General features: G+C 47.3%; 1 protein-coding gene across 39 annotated transcripts in view; it reads right to left on the reverse strand.

The window, feature by feature from the left end:
• The window catches only part of VWA3A (von Willebrand factor A domain containing 3A), a 68,086-nt gene that overhangs the window by 26,320 nt on the left and 21,925 nt on the right, over window positions 1–19,841 (reverse strand). For 36 of the 39 annotated variants that reach the window (XR_011647201.1, XR_011647200.1, XM_071211279.1 and 33 more), the window contains 11 exons: window positions 14,111–14,209; window positions 12,720–12,826; window positions 9,868–9,993; window positions 9,468–9,576; window positions 9,159–9,224; window positions 6,585–6,707; window positions 4,931–5,066; window positions 4,737–4,840; window positions 2,104–2,184; window positions 1,581–1,675; window positions 47–166 (listed from right to left, as the gene is read on the reverse strand). Coding sequence is in view for 37 of the 39 variants with exons in the window: in XM_071211262.1 (XP_071067363.1) it covers window positions 47–166; window positions 1,581–1,675; window positions 2,104–2,184; window positions 4,737–4,840; window positions 4,931–5,066; window positions 6,585–6,707; window positions 9,159–9,224; window positions 9,468–9,576; window positions 9,868–9,993; window positions 12,720–12,826; window positions 14,111–14,209 (1,166 nt within the window). In the remaining 2 variants the exon portion in view is untranslated. The remainder of the gene's footprint in view (window positions 1–46; window positions 167–1,580; window positions 1,676–2,103; window positions 2,185–4,736; window positions 4,841–4,930; window positions 5,067–6,584; window positions 6,708–9,158; window positions 9,225–9,467; window positions 9,577–9,867; window positions 9,994–12,719; window positions 12,827–14,110; window positions 14,210–19,841) is intronic. The other 3 variants (XM_071211257.1, XM_071211286.1, XM_071211255.1) reach the window with 1 other exon arrangement.

The raw sequence follows: 19,841 nt of genomic DNA on the forward strand, positions 1-19,841 counted from the left end.
TCTGGCGCGCCACGCGTCTCCCCACTGGGCTCTGCGAGGGCCTTACGCGATGATGTTGAAGCGGTCCTTGTTGGACAGCTGCTCCTCCAGCAGCAGCCGCAGGGCGTGTTGGATATGAATAATGTACGTGGAATTGGTCGCAGAGATATCCAGCAGCACAACCACCCTAAAAGGAAACACAAGCTTTAAGGGGAGAACTGAATCTCTCAGATAATGTTTATTTTGTTCCATTTTACTATTTAACGTTGTTTCCAAGGGGGCATTTGGCATGCCAACTTGACGGCCGGCCAAACTCTTTGTGGTTTGCGGTCCACAGAAGTGGGTTTGCAACAGCAGCCTAAGGGGATCCTGGAACCTGGACTCCCAGGGGGTCTGTAACGGCATAAAATCTCAGAGGGTGGGTTTAAGGGGCCCGGTATGCATATAATGATTTTCATACATTTCCTTCTTTCAAAGTACTAAGATTAAAAACTTTTATAGGTTGGGGTCAATGTAGGGAAACCAACAGAAGGCAAGCAAGTAAGACGGGAATAAGTTGTAGCTGGGCCTCTTGGGAAATTAATTGTATCTTTTTGTTTCCTTTCTCCCCCAATGTAAGATCTCTAGCTCCATTCTGCCTTCCTCTTCTTTCACTATTTCAAACCTTATACTACCACACCCATTATCATTTTGAGATAAAGATGGATGCAAAAGAAAATCCACTGAATTTAGGGTCAGAAGATCTTGGTTCAAGTCCCACTTTCTACTAGCTGTGTGACATTAGGCAAGTCACAAAACCTCTCTGGTCCTTGGTTTCTTCAACTATATGCTGTAAAGATGCTCTTCATAGGGTTGTTTTGAGAATTAAATGCTGTAACTCATGTGAAGACATTTTGTAAATGGTAAACATCACTAAGGTAAGGAAAGCTAAGAATGACTGCAAAGTATCCACTGCTTCTTGTGGCTCAGCATCCATTATCTCTTCTGACAGCAGCCTCCCATTTTCCTTTGGAAACACCTCTATCTCTATGTGGTGGGTGGAGCTGACCCCGCCCTAAGCTTACCCCAGGACAATCAGAACACCACATCCCCCTCCCGGATGGGCCCTTGACTCCAACTCTGGGGCCACTAAGCTGGTAGAAAATAAGCCTGCAGCTTCAGGTCACTATTTTGCTACCTGGATAGGAAACCCTGCCTGGAAAAAGAAAAAACAAAAACAAAAACAGAGAATAAGGCAGAACTGAGAGATGAAAAGAGAGAGATTCCTCATATGGACAAATCCCTGGATCCAGCCAGGCCTGAAGGCAGCTGCCAGATCTAGACTAGTATTTTCAGTTCCCTGAACCAGAAGTCCCTGTTATGCTTAAACCAATATGCATTTCGTTTCTCACTTTTTAATGGAAAGAATACTGCGTGACACAACGAGGGTGGTACTGCTGCTGCTGCTGATTTCTCCCCTCTCTGGGGGGAGGGGGTCTGCTGAGTGATTGTAAACCCTTAATCTAAGTGATGGCTCCTGACGCTGCCATCAGGAAATTCCCGAGATGGGTAAGTGCGCACACCAGACCCACGAAGGACAAGGGTGCTGCTTGGGGAAGTACCTTTTCTCACAGACGGTGCCCCAGATTCTTCTGCTGGCCAGGGAGAGCCACTCAATCCGCCTCTCGTACATCCGCATGGCTCTGCTGAGCTGTTTCTGCAAACCCCGGGGCCACACACAGTGAGAGAGTGATCAAAGGACGGGCAACGAAGGGGTCTGTGGGGAAAGGGGCCTTTCCCAGCTGGCTTCTAGGAATGGTGTGTCGGGTCCGCGGGCAGCCAGGCTGCAGCAACACTTTACTAAATTGTGGGAGAGTCGGCCACAGACCAGGAAGAGTCAGTCAAAGCATCCCATCACCTCAAATGGGGGAGGAAGCAGAGCTCGCCCTAAAGGACTAGATCTTTGTGTGCTGTTCCCCGCCCTGCTGGGGAGGAGAGTAGAGAAAGTTCCAGAGGTTCCACGGGGCGGAGGACAGTGTTTACAAGAGAGATTCCAGTTGGTGACCTGGGGTCTCCACATCCTGTGGTGCCTTCCTCCCGTTTCTGCTTCCCATGCGCCATGTTCTGCCTGGGCCTGTCACTGACCTGGTACTCGTAGAGGAAGGGCAGGTCCACGTGAACATTCTTCACGGTCCCGTCATGCCACTCAAATTGTACCATTGCCTTCTTCACTCAGGTGTGGGCAGGAGTGGTGATGACCAGAAGCACATGTGGGAAAGGGATTTTACGGTTAACTGGGCCCTGAACACTCTGAATCAGATGTGTGAGAGGGAAGTGTGCTCTGACACACCTCCGGTGAGATTACCCCCACCAGGTCCCTGCCTTGTCTGGAGCCGGCAGCAGAGGGTCCTTGGGAAAGGGAGCCCACTGAACGGACCATGCCTGGAGGCAAGCCAGGCTGCCTTCCTGAGAGGCTCTTCTGAGCATCAAGAGTTCTTATGACAAGATACGGTTGGACAGGGGATGCAGGTGGCTCAAGTAAGTGGGCACCTCCCTCCCACATAGGAGGTCCCGGGTTCAGTTCCTGACGCCTCCTAAAAAGAAAGCGAGAAAACAATAGACACAGAGAGCAGACAGCAAGCACAAACAACAGGGGGTGGTGGGTAGGAGGAGGGAAAAATAAATAAATCTTTGGGAAAAAAAAAAGACACGGTTGGGGATTTTGGTAATAGCAGAGTTAGAGACCTTAAAACACAATGGCCAGGGAAGCGGACTTGGCCCAGTGGATAGGGCGTCCGTCAACCACATGGGAGGTCTGCAGTTCAAACCTCGGGCCTCCTTGACCCGTGTGGAGTTGGCCCACGCGCAGTGCTGATGTGGGCAAGGAGTGCCGTGCCATGCAGGGGTGCCCCCATTAGGGGAGCCCCACGCGCAAGGAGTGCGCCCCGTAAGGAGAGCCGCCCAGCGCAAAAGAAAGTGCAGCCTGCCCAGGAATGGTGCCACACACACGGAGAGCTGACACAGCAAGATGATGCAACAAAAAGAAACACAGATTCCCGGTGCCACCTGACAAGAATGCAGGTGGACACAGAAGAACACACAGTGAATGGACACAGAGTGCAGACAACAAGGACGGCGGTGGGGGCGAAAGGGAGAGAAATAAAAAAAACACAGGCGGCGTACTTGGCCCAGTGGTTAGGGCGTCCGTCTACCCCATGGGAGGTCCGCGGTTCAAACCCCAGGCCTCCTTGACCCGTGTGGAGCTGGCCCATGCGCAGTGCTGATGCGCGCAAGGAGTGCCCTGCCACACAGGGGTGTCCTGTGTAGGGGAGCCCCACGCGCAAGGAGTGCACCCAATAAGGAGAGGGGCCCAGCACGAAAGAAAGTGCAGCCTGCCCAGGAATGGCACCGCACACATGGAGAGCTGACACCACAAGATGATGTAACAAAAAGAAACACAGATTCCCATGCCGCTGACAACAACAGAAGTGGACAAAGAAGATGCAGCAAATAGACACAAAGAACAGACAACCAGGGTGGGGGGAAGGGGAAAGAAAGAAAGAAATCTTGAAAAAAAAAAACAACAACAAAAAAACCCCACAATGGTCAGAGGTTCTTAGGTTTGGGAACCCAGGCAGGTCTTGAGGGACACTTTGAAAATCCAAATCGTTCATCCTGTTCTTTCATCATCCATCAAGCCATCATGTCCATCTTTCTATCACTTCAATCATTTGATCATTCATTCATCTGTTGCTAGAACTATATACTTCCCTCACTCCATCCCTCTTTCCTTTCATTATTCTACCTTTCTATTCATCTTTTTTTTTAAGGTACAAGGCTGGGGATTGAACTCGGAACCTCACATGTGGGAAGCCAGCACTCAACCACTGAGCCACATCAGCTCCCCTGAGTTGGTTTTTTTGTTTGTTTGTCTATTGTTGTTGGTTTTTTTCTTTTAGGAGGTACTGGGAACTGAACCCAGGACCTCCCATGTGGGGAGCAGGTGCTCAACTGCTCGAGCCACATCTATTCCCTGTATTCATCTTTTCATTCACCTACTATACTTTCCTTCCATTTCCTTATCCTTCCATTCATCTATTCTTCCATACTAACTTTTTCACTTTTCATTATCCTTCCATTTTTCCTTCCATCCTGCCATCTACTCACATTTCTATTTATCTATCCATTTAACTACATTTTCATTGATTAACATTTCCATCCACCCATCCATCCTTCTTTTCATTTCTCTTTCCAGTCTTCCTTCCATCTACCCACCCTTCCACACATCCAGTAAACATTCATTGACCGCCTACTTAACATTAGATGGAGGGAGACAGAATTGGAGAAGAAAGGCTTTTCTCTTTTAAAGGTCTCACACTCCTGTGGGGATTTAGACATGCAACAAGTGCATCCATTAACACATTACAGGAGCTATATGCAGAAGCCTCTACAAGCAGTGAGGATACAAAAGAGAGTGAGTTTCTTCTATTTGCGTGGGGTGGAGGAAAATGATGGAGGAGGGGGCCATGGTCCCTCTTGCCTTATCTCCCAAGTTTTATTTTCGGATCTTTCAAAAACAGCAGTTACAGGAGGTTTGATGCGTGTTAGGGTCCTGACTGGCAAAGCCTGTGCCCCATTCCAGGCCACCAGGCCCCATGCTCCTTGGGCTTTGACTTTAACTCTCATTGTCCAAACGTTTAAGAAGACAGGAAGTGCCAAGAAGGAACGCCCCCCGCTCCAGAGCACTGGAGAAAACTCTGCATTTGAATCCGGGTTACCTCATGGATGGTTGATGATACGGTTTTCCCGAGAATAGGCACAAATTCCTCCACAGGAGAGAATGCATTGGGTGCCAGAACCTGATAAAGGCTTAACTTCTTGGCTGTAAAAGTAGTGGGGGTTGAGGCACTGTCAGCCGAGCCCCAGTGGGGTTGTGCTTCTGCTCTGGGTTTGGCCGTCTTTGAGGCTTTACCTTTTAGACCGTGGACCTTCAGCCATTCTGTAGAAGTCGTGTCCAAGCTTGGGAACTCAATTGTGAGGGGATCCTTGTGCTTTGGGGGTTTAGGGAAGAGACTTGTGAGTGGCCCGTTTTCAACCTCTGTGCAAATCTGAGTGAAATAAAAGAACCTCACTGCAGAATCATATTTTAGAGCTGGAAAGTACTCCATCTCCCCAAACACACTCAGTTCCCCCAAGTGGAGCATCTTAACATTACTTCTTCCCCAGCCCCTGCTCTGGAGATTTCTGGAATTTCCAGGGGATGAGGCGGTTGTAGCCGGCACCTCCCTTCCCCTGTCGCTGCCCCCCCGCTGCCCCCACCTTAGCGTCAAGATCAGCGCCACAGTCTCCAAGATGGCATCGCCCACTGGGCTCAAACGCAAAGCTTCAAGGAACTAAAAAGGAGCTCCTACATCAAATCATTTAGGGAGCCCCAATCTTGCCCAGCCCTGCCCCAAACTGAAGAAATGAGGACGCTGAGGTTTTGAGGGGTTAAATCACATAGCTGGTGCATAAGATCAAACACCAGTAAAGCACAGGGCAGCAATTCCCAAACTTCGGTCATTAGATCACCACCCTCGTGAATTTTGCCGAATCAGAGCACAGATGTGTTATTATTTACATAATATCTTAAAAACATCATACATGTAGCATTAAGGCTTTTCATTTATTTTTTTACTCACTAAGTTGACTCTTTTGTACTTAAGTCATTTTAAAAAGAAGATATTATATATTACTACCAGAATGAACTAGTTTTATAGAAAATAAACATGGGACATTAAGATCATCCTGCCTACCACAGTAGTACATGCACTTCATTTTAGGAAACTCCTGGCAAGGTCTTGGTCTTGGGTTCAATCCAAACTCAGTTTTACTTAGCCTCTTCAGTTTTCTCCAAAGTCAAATGGGAATAACAATATACCTACTCCAGACTGTATGTGTGAAGATAAAATAAAACATTTAAAGGATGAAGCATGGTGCCTGTCTTATAATGAGCACTCAGTACATGAGAGCTATCATAACTATAATACTAATAATTAGTTTTATTTATAATCACTAAAAGGGCTGAAACTAAATTTAAGAACACTGCCTCTAGCCCGGTTTTAATTTACATCCAGCCCACGTCAAAATATCTGGTGCCTTGCAGCGCTCCCTTCATCCAATGAATCGATCAGTGCATCTCTCCTGTCCACAGCTAAGTTTCCTGAGGTCTGAACGCCCATAGCTTTTACAGGGCGTGTCCCCATAGCTGCTGAGTTATTCTGCCAATGTCAAATCAACCAATGCACCAGCAGGGACGTTTGTCTTCAGTGAGGTGCCGGAGTGGGGAAAGGCTTCCTCAAGACAGCCTAGCATGTGGAGTTGAATTTTGCATCGTTTTTGGGAAGAGAGGGGCAGTGGCGGAATGGAGGGAGTGGGAGGGGCCTGTTCTGTCTCTGAAATGAATTTTTCAGTTAGGAAACCCCCCAGGACCCATCGGGAACCATGGCAAAACCACCCAGCAGAACCCAGCTCAGAGCTCCGAGGTGCAGCTGGGGCTGGGGCTTTGGCTTGTTTCCTTTTCAGAAAAGGAGGCTGGAGCGAAGGTCCTGGGACGGGGGCCCAGCCTCTTTGCCCACGTGACCTACCTGCATTGTGCCACGCAGCTCCTCACGGGGCTCGTTGTGGACCAGGGCTTGGACATGGTCCAGGAGGCTCTGGGCTTTCTGGATTTCTTCCAGGAGCTCATCCGTGTCCCGGCTGGTGTAGATCTGGGGATGGGGGGAGCAACTGGACATCCACAAGTCCCTTGGCTACTGGCAGTGGCCAAGGAGGAAAGGGCAAGCAGCAAAGTCAGTTCCCAAAGCTGAGTGGCCATCTGTTGAAACCAGGGGTTGTAAACTCGGTGCGTGTGCAGATGGAGCCTGCCAATGTGTTCTGGCCCATTTGTATAGGACAGGCTTGCAGCATTTTGTTGCTGTTGTTGTTGTTGTTTTGTTTTTAAACTGAGAGATACTCTAATCTTAAAAATATAAAGCACCACCTCATATCTACTAGAATGGCTATTATATATTTTTTAAAAAGCACAACAGAAAATAACACACATGAATGAGGATGTGGAGAAATTGGAACCCTCATGCATTGCTGGTGAAGATGTAAAATGAGGCAGTTGCTATGGAAACGTTTGTAGGTTCCTCAAAAAGTTAAATCTATGTAATTAATAGCATCGAAATATATATCTGAATGTGATTAAAAGGGGGACCGTTAGATTATATATATGGTAACAGAATTAAAAAAAAAAAATTTAAATCCATGGAATTCGGCCTCACAGCAAACCCTAAGTGAAACCATGGACTACAGTTACTGGTACAATTATAAAAATGTGCTTTCATCAATTATAACAAATGTTCCACACCAATGCAAGGTGTTAATAATAGGGTGGTAGGGGAGTGGATGTCACTCTGTGTTCGAGCACCTGCTTCCCATGTATGAGGTCCTCGGCTCAATCCCTGGTAGCTTCTAAAAAATAATAATAATAGGGTGGTAGATGTAAAACCTATATTTTATGCATGATTGTTCTGTAAACCCAAAACTTCTCTGGTAAAGAAAAAAAGTTAACTAGATAATTACCACATAACCAGACAATTCTGTTCCTAGAATTCCAAAGGCTTGAATCAGGTGTTCAAATAAAAACTTGTAAATGAGTGCTCATGGCAGAGCCAAAAGGTGAAAATAACCCAAATGTTCATTAACAGATGAGTGGATAAATACACTGTGGTCTATCCATACAACGGCATGAATACTGTTCAGTCATAGAAAGGATTGAAGTCCTGATACATGCAACAATGTAGATGAACTTTGAAATCGCAATGCTAAGTTAAAGACAGATGCAAAAAGTCACATACCATATGATTCCATTTATCTGAAATATCTGTAATAGATAAATCCATAGATACAGAAAGCTGATGGGTGGTTGCTAGGGATTGTGAGGAGTAACTGCTTAATAGGTATGGGGTCCCCTTTGAGGATGACAAAAATGTTTTACAACTAGACAGAGGTGGTAGTTGCACAGCCTTGTGAATGTACTAAATGTCACTAAGTTATTCCTTTTAAAGTGGTTAATTTTATGTTATGTGAATTTTGTCTCAATTTAAAAAATGTAAATAAATCACACATGAAAAACCTAGACTTCTGGCTTTCCTAAAAAATTTAGAAGACCTGGTGACACTGAAATCACATTCCTCCAGAACAACAGTCATCAGGGCCAAAAGTGGCCGCCTCGTGCACTATCCAGTTTACCACAGTCCCCACCACTCTCTGTTGACTGCCTGCATTAGAAATTCAGTTGTAATTTTTGTTATCCTCATACTCTAATGAAGAAAATGAAACATTTTTTGTAACCATATCTCCATGAACAGTAGGAAAACAATAGATAAACCAAAAGGGCCACAGGTTTTAAGATAAAATATTTCTTAAACCAGCCAGTTTCTTCATTTACTATACTTCCTAGCCCCAATAGTTTGTGACTTCTATCGTGTCTGGGCAATGACATAACAAGAAGCGGGGTTTGTCCAAGGCAAATATAGTCTGACTTTGGGTCCCTGGTGTGAGATGATTGGTGACATCTGAATATGCTTGTGAGATGCAAATTCATTTACTTGTGGCTGTTAATGGTGAGTAGGCAAAGCGTAGTGTGCTCGCTGAATGGATGAGTGGATTCTTTATCTGCCAAACGGATCGACACACACTTTTGCTAATTGTTACCTCCGTTGTGGACACAGATTGGAAGATATTTCGCTATTAACTGGGACAAGGACATGGATGGATGTATTGGTACAGAATCAATTGTCCATTCTTCCAGGAGAGAGAATTGAGGCAACTGTTTTAGACTCGGTACTTTGGTGGAGAGAGAGGGAGGGTGGGGTCTGCATTTTTGCCAACTGGATGGTGACTCAGGATTCCACCAGCTAGGGTTAAAAGGCTCTAGGCTCACGACACGCAAACGACTCATCACACACACTGGCCCAATGATCTCTTCAGACTTGCATGTTGCCCCTGGTCATCCCACATACTCGCTTGAACCTGACCTTACCCGTGTAAACCTATGGAGCTTAGGGGAAGAGGGGAAGCAAGCATAGGGCATGATCTGTCCTAGCTCAGGTCCTGGACACAGCCTCGGAGGGAGGGACGGAGAGGGACACTGCATTGGCAGAAGGGCTCACCTCCATCTCCGGGCTGTAGCAGTGGTAGGAGCCCCCAACAGCTCCTGCCAGGTTCTTCAGGACAGCCTGCAAGGATGGAGGCATCACTTGGGCAGTGCCAACACCCAAACGAGCCTGCCCCTCGACTGGTATGCCCAACTCTCCAACACGTCTGTTTTACCAGAGAGAGAACTATGTGCAAGGAGAGGCAGAGGACAGGAGGGGACTGTGTGTTCTGGGCAACAACCTGGGGGGGGCCTCCAAGGCTGGCCCGGCTCAGTGGGCTATCATCCAATCCGAGGGCAGCCTTGGGGAATCTTGGGTACTTACGAGGGGCACCTGGTCGTTGCATTTGTAAGCGATGGTGTGGATGCAGAGATCCCTTCCCATCGTGGACTGCTGGATGTAGTGGGACAGGATTTCAGAGGGCTGATCTGGGCTGGGGAGAAGACAGAAGAGAAGGAGGGCTGTGGGTCAAATGAGTCTGAGAACATTCAGCAAAAGGATGATTCCCAGGAACATTGTGCCGGGACGACCACCTGGGTGGACCTCAGGCCTGGCCTGCCCTGGTGTCCCTGCCCCCGCAGCTCCTGCCCCCACACCTGTGTCCCTGGGGCCCTGCTCTCCAGGGCACGATTAGAGTCATTTTTGATGACCTTTCCTCAAGCCACGGATTGGTTCTTCAACACCCTTCATGGAGTCTGTCACCGGCTTGGGAAAGGAGACCTACCAGCTTCCCATTATGGTCACTAGAGAGTTCAGCCCTTTTATAGTGAAGACTTTCTTTAGGGCTTGTAGCAAGTTGTTGCCTCTGCTGGGCTGTAGTTTCTTTACCCAGTCCTTGAGTTCCTGGAGCCTAGGAAGATAATGGAGACAGTGGCAGCCACCGGGTGCTCTCAGGGAGTACCAGGCCCAGTACAAATACTAGCTCATTGAAACCCAACAATCATTCTTTGAGATGGGTACCATTATTCCCAAGTTATAGATGGGGAGACTGAGGCTCAGGGTGCAGTAACTTGCTCAGGGTCATACTGCGAGTAACTGGCAAAATCGATTTCAAACCAGGATCTGGCCACTCTGTCATTTGACGACTGAATGTCCCCCCCGCTCCGATCCTATGGGCTCTAAGAGCAGGCCTGTGGCTGGGCAGCTACTTCCCTATGGGATGGGATGCTCTCCTGGGGAGAGGAAAACGTAAGGCATGTAAGAAAGAGGTGCTGTCTTGGCTCAAAGCATCGCAGTAACCAGAGTCCTGCTCTTTTGCATGTCCATTTCATTCTGACGTGAAAAGAAAATCTCAGCTTGGTGCTCACAAGCCTTTCTTTCTTTATTAGAACTGTCAATCTCCCTTTTAAACAAAGAGCCCAAGTCCTGGGCCTAGCGCCTCTTCTAGGCAATAGGTTTCTGGCTATCACTGTTTTTCTTTCATTGGATTTAGTTTTAGAGCTACTTTCTAATTACAACCAGGGGTGTGGGCTTCCAGCTACGGTGACAATAGACTGTTTCCTTCAACGACAAGGAGAATGGAGTGCGTGTAGCTCAGTAGTTGTGCACGTGCTTCACAGGTACGAGGTCTGGGGTTCAATCCCCGGTACCTCCTAAAAACAAACAATATGTAGAGTTGATTTAAAGAAAAATAAGCAGTAGTACAAGTGGCACCAAGATATGACAGAAGCAAAAAAGATGTTCAGGAAGGACTGGTGTTGGGGGACTCTTGGCTGGATGATCTCAAGGTGACTTCAGCGTGTCAATTAGGGTGGAAATCACAAACAAAATGCTCCCTTTCACTGAGTCCAGATCCTTATTTTCTGTTTCATCTTCATAACAGCTCTGGGAAGGGTAGATATCGTTGTCCTCACTCCACAAATGAGAGAGGTTTGCCGAGATCATGCTGCCAGTGGCTGTCAGAGCTGGGACCCAAAGCCGGAGCCGCCAGACCTGGGTGCTTCTCCACCTGGAAGCTTCCTCTTCACAGCCAGCACTGCATGAGGAGCCTTCCCTCCCAGAAATCGAAGCATGGGTTTTTTCCTGGAATCTGCTCTGGGCTCTGGATTTCCTGGAATCAGCTCTTCCACCTGCTAGTTTGGAGACCTTGGGCATGTTCACTAATCCGAGTCATGCTAATCCTATTCTATGCAGTGATTATAAATATTAAATACGATTATATGTGTAAAGAGACTAGTGTGATATCTAACGTGTGATGGGGACAAGAATGTTCTCCCTCCATAGAAAGGAAATTTCTACTAACTGGTAAGTAAGGGAGGTACTGAAAGGCATTCCTGTTCCCATTTATGTTTATTTTTTATTTTTTGTCTTTATTTATTTTTTTTAATGTTACGCTAAAAAAATATGAGGTCCCCATATACCCCTCACCCCCCGCACCCCACTCCTCCCATAACAACAACCTCCTGTATCATCATGGGACATTCATTGCACTTGGTGAATACATCTCTGAGCACTTTCTGCACCACATGGTCAATGGTCCACATTATAGTTTACACTCTCCCCCAGTCCACCCAGTGGGCCATGGGAGGACTTAAAATGTCCAGTAACTGTCTCTGCAGTACCACCCAGGACAACTCCAAGTCCTGAAAATACCCCTATATCACATCTCTTTTTCCCACTCCCTACCCTCAGCAGCTACCGTGGCCACTTTCTCCATATCAGTGCTACATTTTCTTCAATTACTAATCACAATAGTTCATGAACAGAATATCAGTAAGTCCACGCTAATTCATACTCTATTCCTCCATCTTGTGGACCCTGGAATGGTTATGTCCACTCCACATCTATATTGAGAGGGGGCTTAGATTCCACATGGATGCTGGATGCAATTCTCCTGCTTTCAGTTGTAGGCACTCTTGGCTCCCTGGTGTGGTGGTTGATCTTCTTCACCTCCATGTTAGCTGGCTGGGGTAAGTCCAATAAACCCAAGGGTAGGAGCTGCAAGTCTGTTGAGGCTCAGGACCTGGCTATCACATGGACAGTCCAGAGATTCAGATCCCCTGAGTATACACTAAACCCCAGTGCCAACCACAGGTCTGGTAAAAGTAACAGGAGAGGTTTGTGAACAAAGATCACATCTGAGTCCAACTCCATCACTCAGGAACAGAAACTCCATAGTAGGGCCAACTGACATAAATACAAGATGGTAGCCCCAGAAATGCATGCATGTGTACAGACTGTCTCTGAAAGGGGTTCTGAGCAACTTACTGGGAGGTGGGAAGGGGATCTGGGGTGAGAGGAAGACTCATTTGCCAGTGTTTATCCTTTGGTACTGTTTGAATAAAGAAAAACAGACGTACACACGTTTGTTTTCATGACAATAAAACTATCTTTGTTAGTTTGCTGGATAAAAATAGTGTTTTGAGGTTGTTTTGTCTTTCACTGTGTGCACTGATCATGAGGGTAGACTTTTTTCCCCAAAGTTGCCAGCCACCTGTATTGCCGTTTTTGTGAATTGGGTTTGTATTCACTTCTCTACTGGGGTCTTGGGACCTGCACCTTGACCATACAATGAAGACACCACATCTTAGGGAAGAAAATAAAAAAACATCCTGCCAGGGCTGGGGAGCCACTCACATGGAGGCGCTGACTTCCACAGGGGCTGGCCAGAGGGCTTGGGTGGTGGTGCCGAAGGAGAGGACGTACAGCTTCTCCTTGTGGCTCAGCTGCTCATCAATGAGGCTCTGTTGGACAAAAACCGAGCCAGGGGAAAATGAGGGATGTGGCTTCACCTCTCCTGCCTCGGCTGGCTCCTCAGGGCTTGGGTGTGAGCTGTGCTGAAACGGCCCAGAGGTGCTATTTACTTCTCTCCCTTTAGGCCTCATCCCAGCTGCCCACCCTGGCCTGTCCCAGGTCTGTACACGTGGTGGGGGCAGGGCATGGGTGATCGACAGACCACTGTGGGAGCCTGTGGACCCTGGGGCTGCTGCATTCTTGGCTCGGTCATGAGGTGGGGGTGGATGAGTGCCTTGGCTGCCCTTCTCAGCATGTGCTCTGGCTGTAGCCTTGGCCCTTAACCGTGGCACTGCAGGGAGGGAGGCCTGAGGTTGGGGCAGTGGTTTCTCTCCAAGGCATGAGTTAGGCGTGGAGCCTGGGGGGCAATGGGCAGGATGGCAGTAGGTGGTGAGAATCCACCAGGAACGCTACCCCCCTCACCCGCCCTGCTTCCTGGCCAGTTGGAAATGTCAGCTGCCTGCCATGGACGCGAGCCTTGCCCGGATACCTTTGGAAGCTCGGCCCTGAGGGCCTGCCACAAAAGGGGCCTGCCCTGACCACCAGACTGAAACCAGGAATAGGGCACAAGTCTGGATGCTGCGTCCATGCTGAGCCCTCTCCAAAGGCCCCTGAACAGGCTACTGCTGCCGTGGTCCCATCCAGAGTTCTAGGGTTCCCTTCCATACTCCTTCACAGAGACCACAGAGGGTTTTCTCCATGCTGGGCTCAGCAACAAGGGTCTCACTTGCACAAATGAAGATCCTAGGAGGTAGCCACTGTTACCTTCCCCAGGTTACAGAGCAGATAACTGAGGTGTGGTGGGATTAGGTAGATGGGGGTTTTGACTCCAGTCCTCTGACTCTAGAGGGCTTTGCTTCTCTCTAACAGGCTCAGAGTGACAGTGCACCTGTCCAGGGACAGGCCAGGGACCCCAGAAGAGCTCCTCCCTCCAGAAAAGGCCGGGGAGCCCTCCGCTGTGATACACTGGAGCCCGGGTCCAGCCGATTCTGTCTTCACATTCTCTTTCCAGGCAACTGTAGGCCCCGGAGGCAAATTCTGGTTGGGAGTACTAGAGGTGAGAACGGCTGGAGGTTGTCACTACAACTGAAAATGGCTCTGGCTGGGTTTCTTAGAACTCAGCTTTAAATGAAGGTGCTAATAAAGTGTGAAGTCTTTGCATCTGCTCTACCAGAGCCAATTAGCAACCCTCCCCCCCAGAGGCGGCAGTGGATCCAGGTCTTGGAGAGACTCACCATGAAGTCCTTCTGGAGCTCCTCTTTCTGAGGCCCACAACGGATCCCTGACTCGCCAATGAGGATACCCACTCTGGCCCCCTTGATGAGCCCAAACGCCTGAAACCAGAGAGTACAGTGAAATAACCAGCCCGACCCTGTGCTCCTTAAAAACAATTCACCGGGCAGAGGGAAGAACCCTTAATCCAAAAAGAAGCAACAGGCGGCAGACTTGGCCCAGTGGTTAGGGTGTCCCTCTACCACATGGGAGGTCCACGGTTCAAACCCCGGGCCTCCTTGACCCGTGTGGAGCTGGCCCATGTGCAGTGCTGATGCGCACAAGGAGTGCCCTGCCATGCAGGGGTGTCCCCCGCTTAGGGGAGCCCCATGCACAAGGAGTGCGCCTCGTAAGGAGAGCCACCCAGCGCTAAAGAAAGTGCAGCCTGCCCAGGAATGGTGCCGCACACACGGAGAGCTGACACAACAAGATGATGCAACAAAAAGAAACACAGATTCCCGTGTCGCTGACAACAACAGAAACAGACAAAGAAGACACAGCAAATAGACACAGAGAACAAAAAACCGGGGTCAGAGGGGAAGGGGAGAGAAATAAATAAATAAATCTTAAAAAAACAAAAACAAAAAACAACAAAAAGAAGCAACAACAAGGAGCAGATGAAAGCTCCATTTTCCAGGGATAAAAAAACAACCAAAACCTCCTATGATCCTGACTTTAGCTCTGGGAATTATTTGCTCCTACTTTGTGACAGCCTATTACTTAAAAGTTGTTTTTTTTTTTTTTACCCTCAGCATTGACTGTCCACTCTTATAAAGGTAACACGTGTTCATAACTGAAATCTAGAAACGATAGAAACGTATCCTTTGCTTGATATCTCATGGTGTCAGCTAGCCTTATTTCTTTTCTGCCTGCTCTACCAATCAAAGGCAGGTCATTAAGCTTGCCAGCCGCAATGGTATTTCCGTGTGTTTTCTAATTGTGGTTCTAACAGCTATTGCTGTTTCTGTCTGAATTTGCACCTAAGTGTTTATAAACTGGTAAAGCCGCACTGCCAAGTGGAACTTTCATTCATACGAAACTGATCGTTCTCTAGGGGTGCTAGGTTCCACCTGCTGCTTTTTGACTTAAATCCTCCTCTATCAAATCCTTAATGGTCCTGCTTAATGTACAGTTCCGCTGTAGATGACTGTTTTACGACTCCTCATCTCGCCCCTCCAAGATTTCCTTTCTGCGCTGTCTCTTAGCAAATGATTTTGCCTCCAACTTCATGGAGAAAACGGAAGCATTCAGAAGAGAATTTTTCTTTAATCTTTCCACCACAGAATCTACCAACCTACCCACCCCTATGCCCACACATTTTGCATTTTTCTGGTTACAGTGGATCAGCAATCTAAGGCCAACCTTTGAACTTGTCTACTGAATCTCATCCTTCTGGCCTAATTAGGGACTGCTTCTGTCAGTTTCCCTTTGCTGGATTATCTATTTTTCCCTACTTTTGTATGATTTCCATCACCATACAAATAGGTTATAATATTTTTCATTTGAAAAGAGAAACTTTTCAGGACCCCACCTCTTCCTCCTGCTACCACCTCATTTTTCTGCTTCCCATTATAGCAACACTTCCTTACCTCCCATTTTCTTTGGGATCCACTTAAATAAGGCCTTTACCTCCCCTACACTTACAAAACCACACTTGCTGAGGTGATCAGTGACCTCCCTCTTGCCAAACCCTATGGTCAAATCTAAGTTCTCAACTTTCTTAAACGTTGAGCAGCATGTGGCCTATGTGTCAAGAATTTGATCTCTTGGATCACTTAGTGTACTTGACTCTCAGGCACTACCTTCTCCTTTGCTTCCACCTCACTGGCCAGTCCTTTGATTCTCCTTTGTTAGACAGACCTCTTTGTCATCCCAACTTCTAAATATTGGAGTTCGCTAGGACCTTGCTGCTGAACATGTGGGTCTACGGACCAACAGCATCAGCATCCCTTAGAAGTTTGTTAGAAATGAGGACTATTAGGTCCCACCCCAGACTTACCTAATAGGAATCTGCTTGTAACAGGAAGTCCCACTTGATTTTGCTGCACATTAAAGTTTGAGAAGCACTAGGCTAGGGCTCCATCTTCTACTCTTTTCTTCATCTACACCAGGGTTTGTCAAACTCAGCACTGCTAACATTTTAAATTGGATAATTCTTTGTTGGGGGGTAGTGGTGGTATCCTGTGCATTGTAGGATGTTTAGCAGCATCCCTGGCCTGTACCCACTAGATACCAGTAGCAACATTCCGTTCCAGTCATGACGACCAAAAAATGTCTCCAGACATTGCCCAATGACCCTGGGGGTCAAAATCATCCCTTGTTGGAAACTACTGATCCACACTCACTCCCTAAGTGATCTCATGCAATCTAGTGGCTTTAAATAGCATCCATAACATTGATGATCACCCACGTTCTATCTCTAGCCAGGCCTTTGAGTTCTACACATGTGCACTCAACTACCTGTTCAATGTCTCTGTCTGAATGTCTAAGAAATCTCTCAGACTTTATATGTCCCAAACAAGACCTCTTGATTTTCTTCTTCAAACTGTTCCTTCTCCAGTCTTCATTATCTCAAGAAATGCCATTCAGGGAAGTGATTTGGCTCAATGGATAGAGCATCTGCCTATCAAGTGGGAGGTCCAGGGTTCAAACCCAGGGCCTCCTGACCCATGTGATGAGCAGGCCCATGTGCAGTTCTAATGTGCGCAAGGAGTGCCGTGTCACATGGAGTGTCCCTGGCATAGGGGAGCCCCACGCGCAAGGAGGGCACCCCATAAGGAGAGCCGCCCAGTGTGAAAAAAGTGCAGCCTGCCCAGGAGTGGTGCTGCAGCAAGACAACACAACAAAAAGAGACACAGATCCCTGGTGCCGCTGACAAGAATATAAGCGGACACAGAAGAACACACAGCGAATGGACAGAGAGAGCAGACAACTGGGGGTGGGGGGGGGGTGGAGGGGAGAGAAACAAATAAATAATAAATCTTAAAAAAAAAAAAAAAGAATGCCATTCAACTTTCACCCAGGCATTCTAGTCAAAAACCAATCCCATCCATTGGCAAGATTTGCTGGTTCAACTTTCAAACTCTACCCTCAATCCAATCACATTCTGTCCTATCCACTCTAGCTGTTGAGTCTAAGTTACCATCTTTCTCACTTAGCCTGGTCTTCCTGCTTTCATCTTTCTCCTCTACCATCACTTTACAGGGTGACCCAAGTGATCTTTTTGAAACCCAAGTCAGAACATGTCACCATCCTGCTTAAAACTCTCACCTTTGGAATAAAATACAAACTCTACCAGACCCTTTCTGATCTGAAGCTGCCTGCGTCTCTCACCTCATCAGTCCACATTTCTCACTGTGCTAGCTACACTGGCCTGCTGGCTGCTTCTACAAACTGCCAAGCCTGTTCTGCCTTTAATTTACTCTTTCTTCTGCCTGGAACATTCTTCCCTCAATGTCTACACGGTTCAGTCCCTCACTTCTTCCACACTGGACTGTAAGTCCTATCAAAGCATGGTCTTGGTGTTGGTCATGTTTGTATCCCCAACCCTAGAGCAGTGCCTGATACATAGTGATCACCCAATAAATGTTTGTTGATTTAACAACACAAATGAAGCTTAAGACTTTCTAGGGCATTACCAATCCTCAGGGGACAGAATTTAGAGTTAGGGCCAGTTATATTCCTTTTAAAATTGAAAACATCTGCCATTAGAGCTTTTGCAATGGAAAACATGCATTCCTTTCAACCTAGTCATTGAAATAATTTATCCTATAGAAATAATTGGACAAGTAGATAATAGAAAATTGCAGCCCAGTGATGCCAATCCTTCTTTAGTTGACAATTTAAAAAATATTAAATACTATGGGTGCCCCCCAAAATATGGCTGTGGGCCTATTGGCCTCCAAGGCCACTAGTTTGCAACCCTTGCTTTTGTCCTTGGCAGATATAGAATTGGAAACCCAGAGAAGTAAGGTCACTTGGCAATGGCTTTAGGGACAGATCAGAGTCAGGGATTCAGACCAGTGATGGTCCATCCATCACTCCAGGCTACCGCAGCACCTAAAGTCTCACAATTTGATTTATGGGGGCTCTCTTCTCTGGGATTCAATCTGAGCCTGTTTCATTGCTCATCTGTAGCTCCATCAGAAAGGGGTGGTGGAAGGTGTGTCTGTCAATCCCTGCCTACTTTGTCCAAAAGTGCCAGGACAGGTATGGGAGGGGTGGGTAGGTGAGGGCAACATTCCTGAATGGATGTTTTTGGAATGTCTGAAGATTCCATCCCTCTGGGTTCTCTCTGCCTGTCTTATCATGTACAACCAGAGTGGGTCATGCCATAGCTGGCGACATGTATCTATTCACCAGTCCTAAGAAGGCAAAGGAGGTTCTAGATCTGAGATGTTGACAACACCCTGGAATGGGCCTGGGACAGGCAGCCTTAGCACTATGTTGTCACCTACTGGTCTTGTGGGAATTGAGAGTGGGGAGCATGAATTTTAGCATCTGCCCGTCCTCCCAGGGTTTAAAACAAGAGTTGAGGATTGCCTAAGGGTGAAAGCAAATAGTGAACCTGAAAAGTATCAGTTGGAGGAAAATAAGCTAAAATAAATAAGATAGTAAATCTGATTTTCCCATGGTCACTATTCTACTCTTGGAGTCTGAGGAAAACATTTAATCAAATGTTCGAGAAAAATTATGTTCAGATGATCAGCCTTTGTTTTCTAAATCTCATAATTGTTCTGAAGTTAAGTGATCTAGTGGACACCTGCTGTTTTTACCTGCCCAGGATCCATTTCCCCTTCTGAGTAACAGCCCTCTGGCTTTCCAAGTGCAACCAGTGGTCTCCCTTTCTTAGTCGGTGAGGTTTAGTTGGGGTTTAGACCTGGAGTACTAGTTCCAGGTCTAGCCAGTTACTATATCTCATCCCATTGGCTATAGCCATTGGTCTAAATTGGTCCAATGAGGGCCAGTCCCGGGACTTGGGAGGGTGTGCTGGGAAAGGGAAGTGAAGTCCCTTTCCACTGGAGTTGTCTAGCTGGTGGCCTGTGACCTTAGAGCTGGGGAGAATTTTGCTGAGAATGAAACCAATCCAGGGAAGTGGAATTGGCCCAATGGATAGGGCATCCACCTACTACTTGGGAGGTCCGCGGTTCAAACCCTGGCCTCCTTCACCCGTGTGGAGCTGGCCCACGTGCATGCTGACTCATGCAAGGAGTGCCCTGCCACGCAGGGGTGTCCCTGTGTAGGGGAGCCCCATGCGCAAGGAGTGCTCCCTGTAAGGAGAGCCGCCCAGTGCGAAAGAAAGTGCAGCCTGCCCAAGAATGGTGCTGCACACACGGAGAGCTGACTCAGCAAGATGACGCAACAAAGAGAAACACAGATTCCTGGTGCCGCTGATAAGGATAGAAGCGGTCACAGAACACACAGTGATCCAATGCTCAAGACAAAGAAAAAATTCTAAAAGCAGCAAGAGAAAAGAAAACCATCACATACAAGGGAAACTCCATAAGATTAAGTGCTGATTTCTCATCTGAAACGATGGAGGCAAGAAGGCAGTGGTATGATATAGTCAAGGTACTAAAGGAAAAAAATTTCCAACCAAGAATACTCTATCCAGCTAAACTAGCATTCAAAAATGATGGAGAGTTCAAAATATTCACAGATAAACAGAAACTGAAAGAGTATATCAACAAGAAA

The sequence above is a fragment of the Dasypus novemcinctus genome, chromosome 23 (genome assembly GCF_030445035.2).
Source record: "Dasypus novemcinctus isolate mDasNov1 chromosome 23, mDasNov1.1.hap2, whole genome shotgun sequence".
Taxonomy (NCBI): domain Eukaryota; kingdom Metazoa; phylum Chordata; class Mammalia; order Cingulata; family Dasypodidae; genus Dasypus; species Dasypus novemcinctus.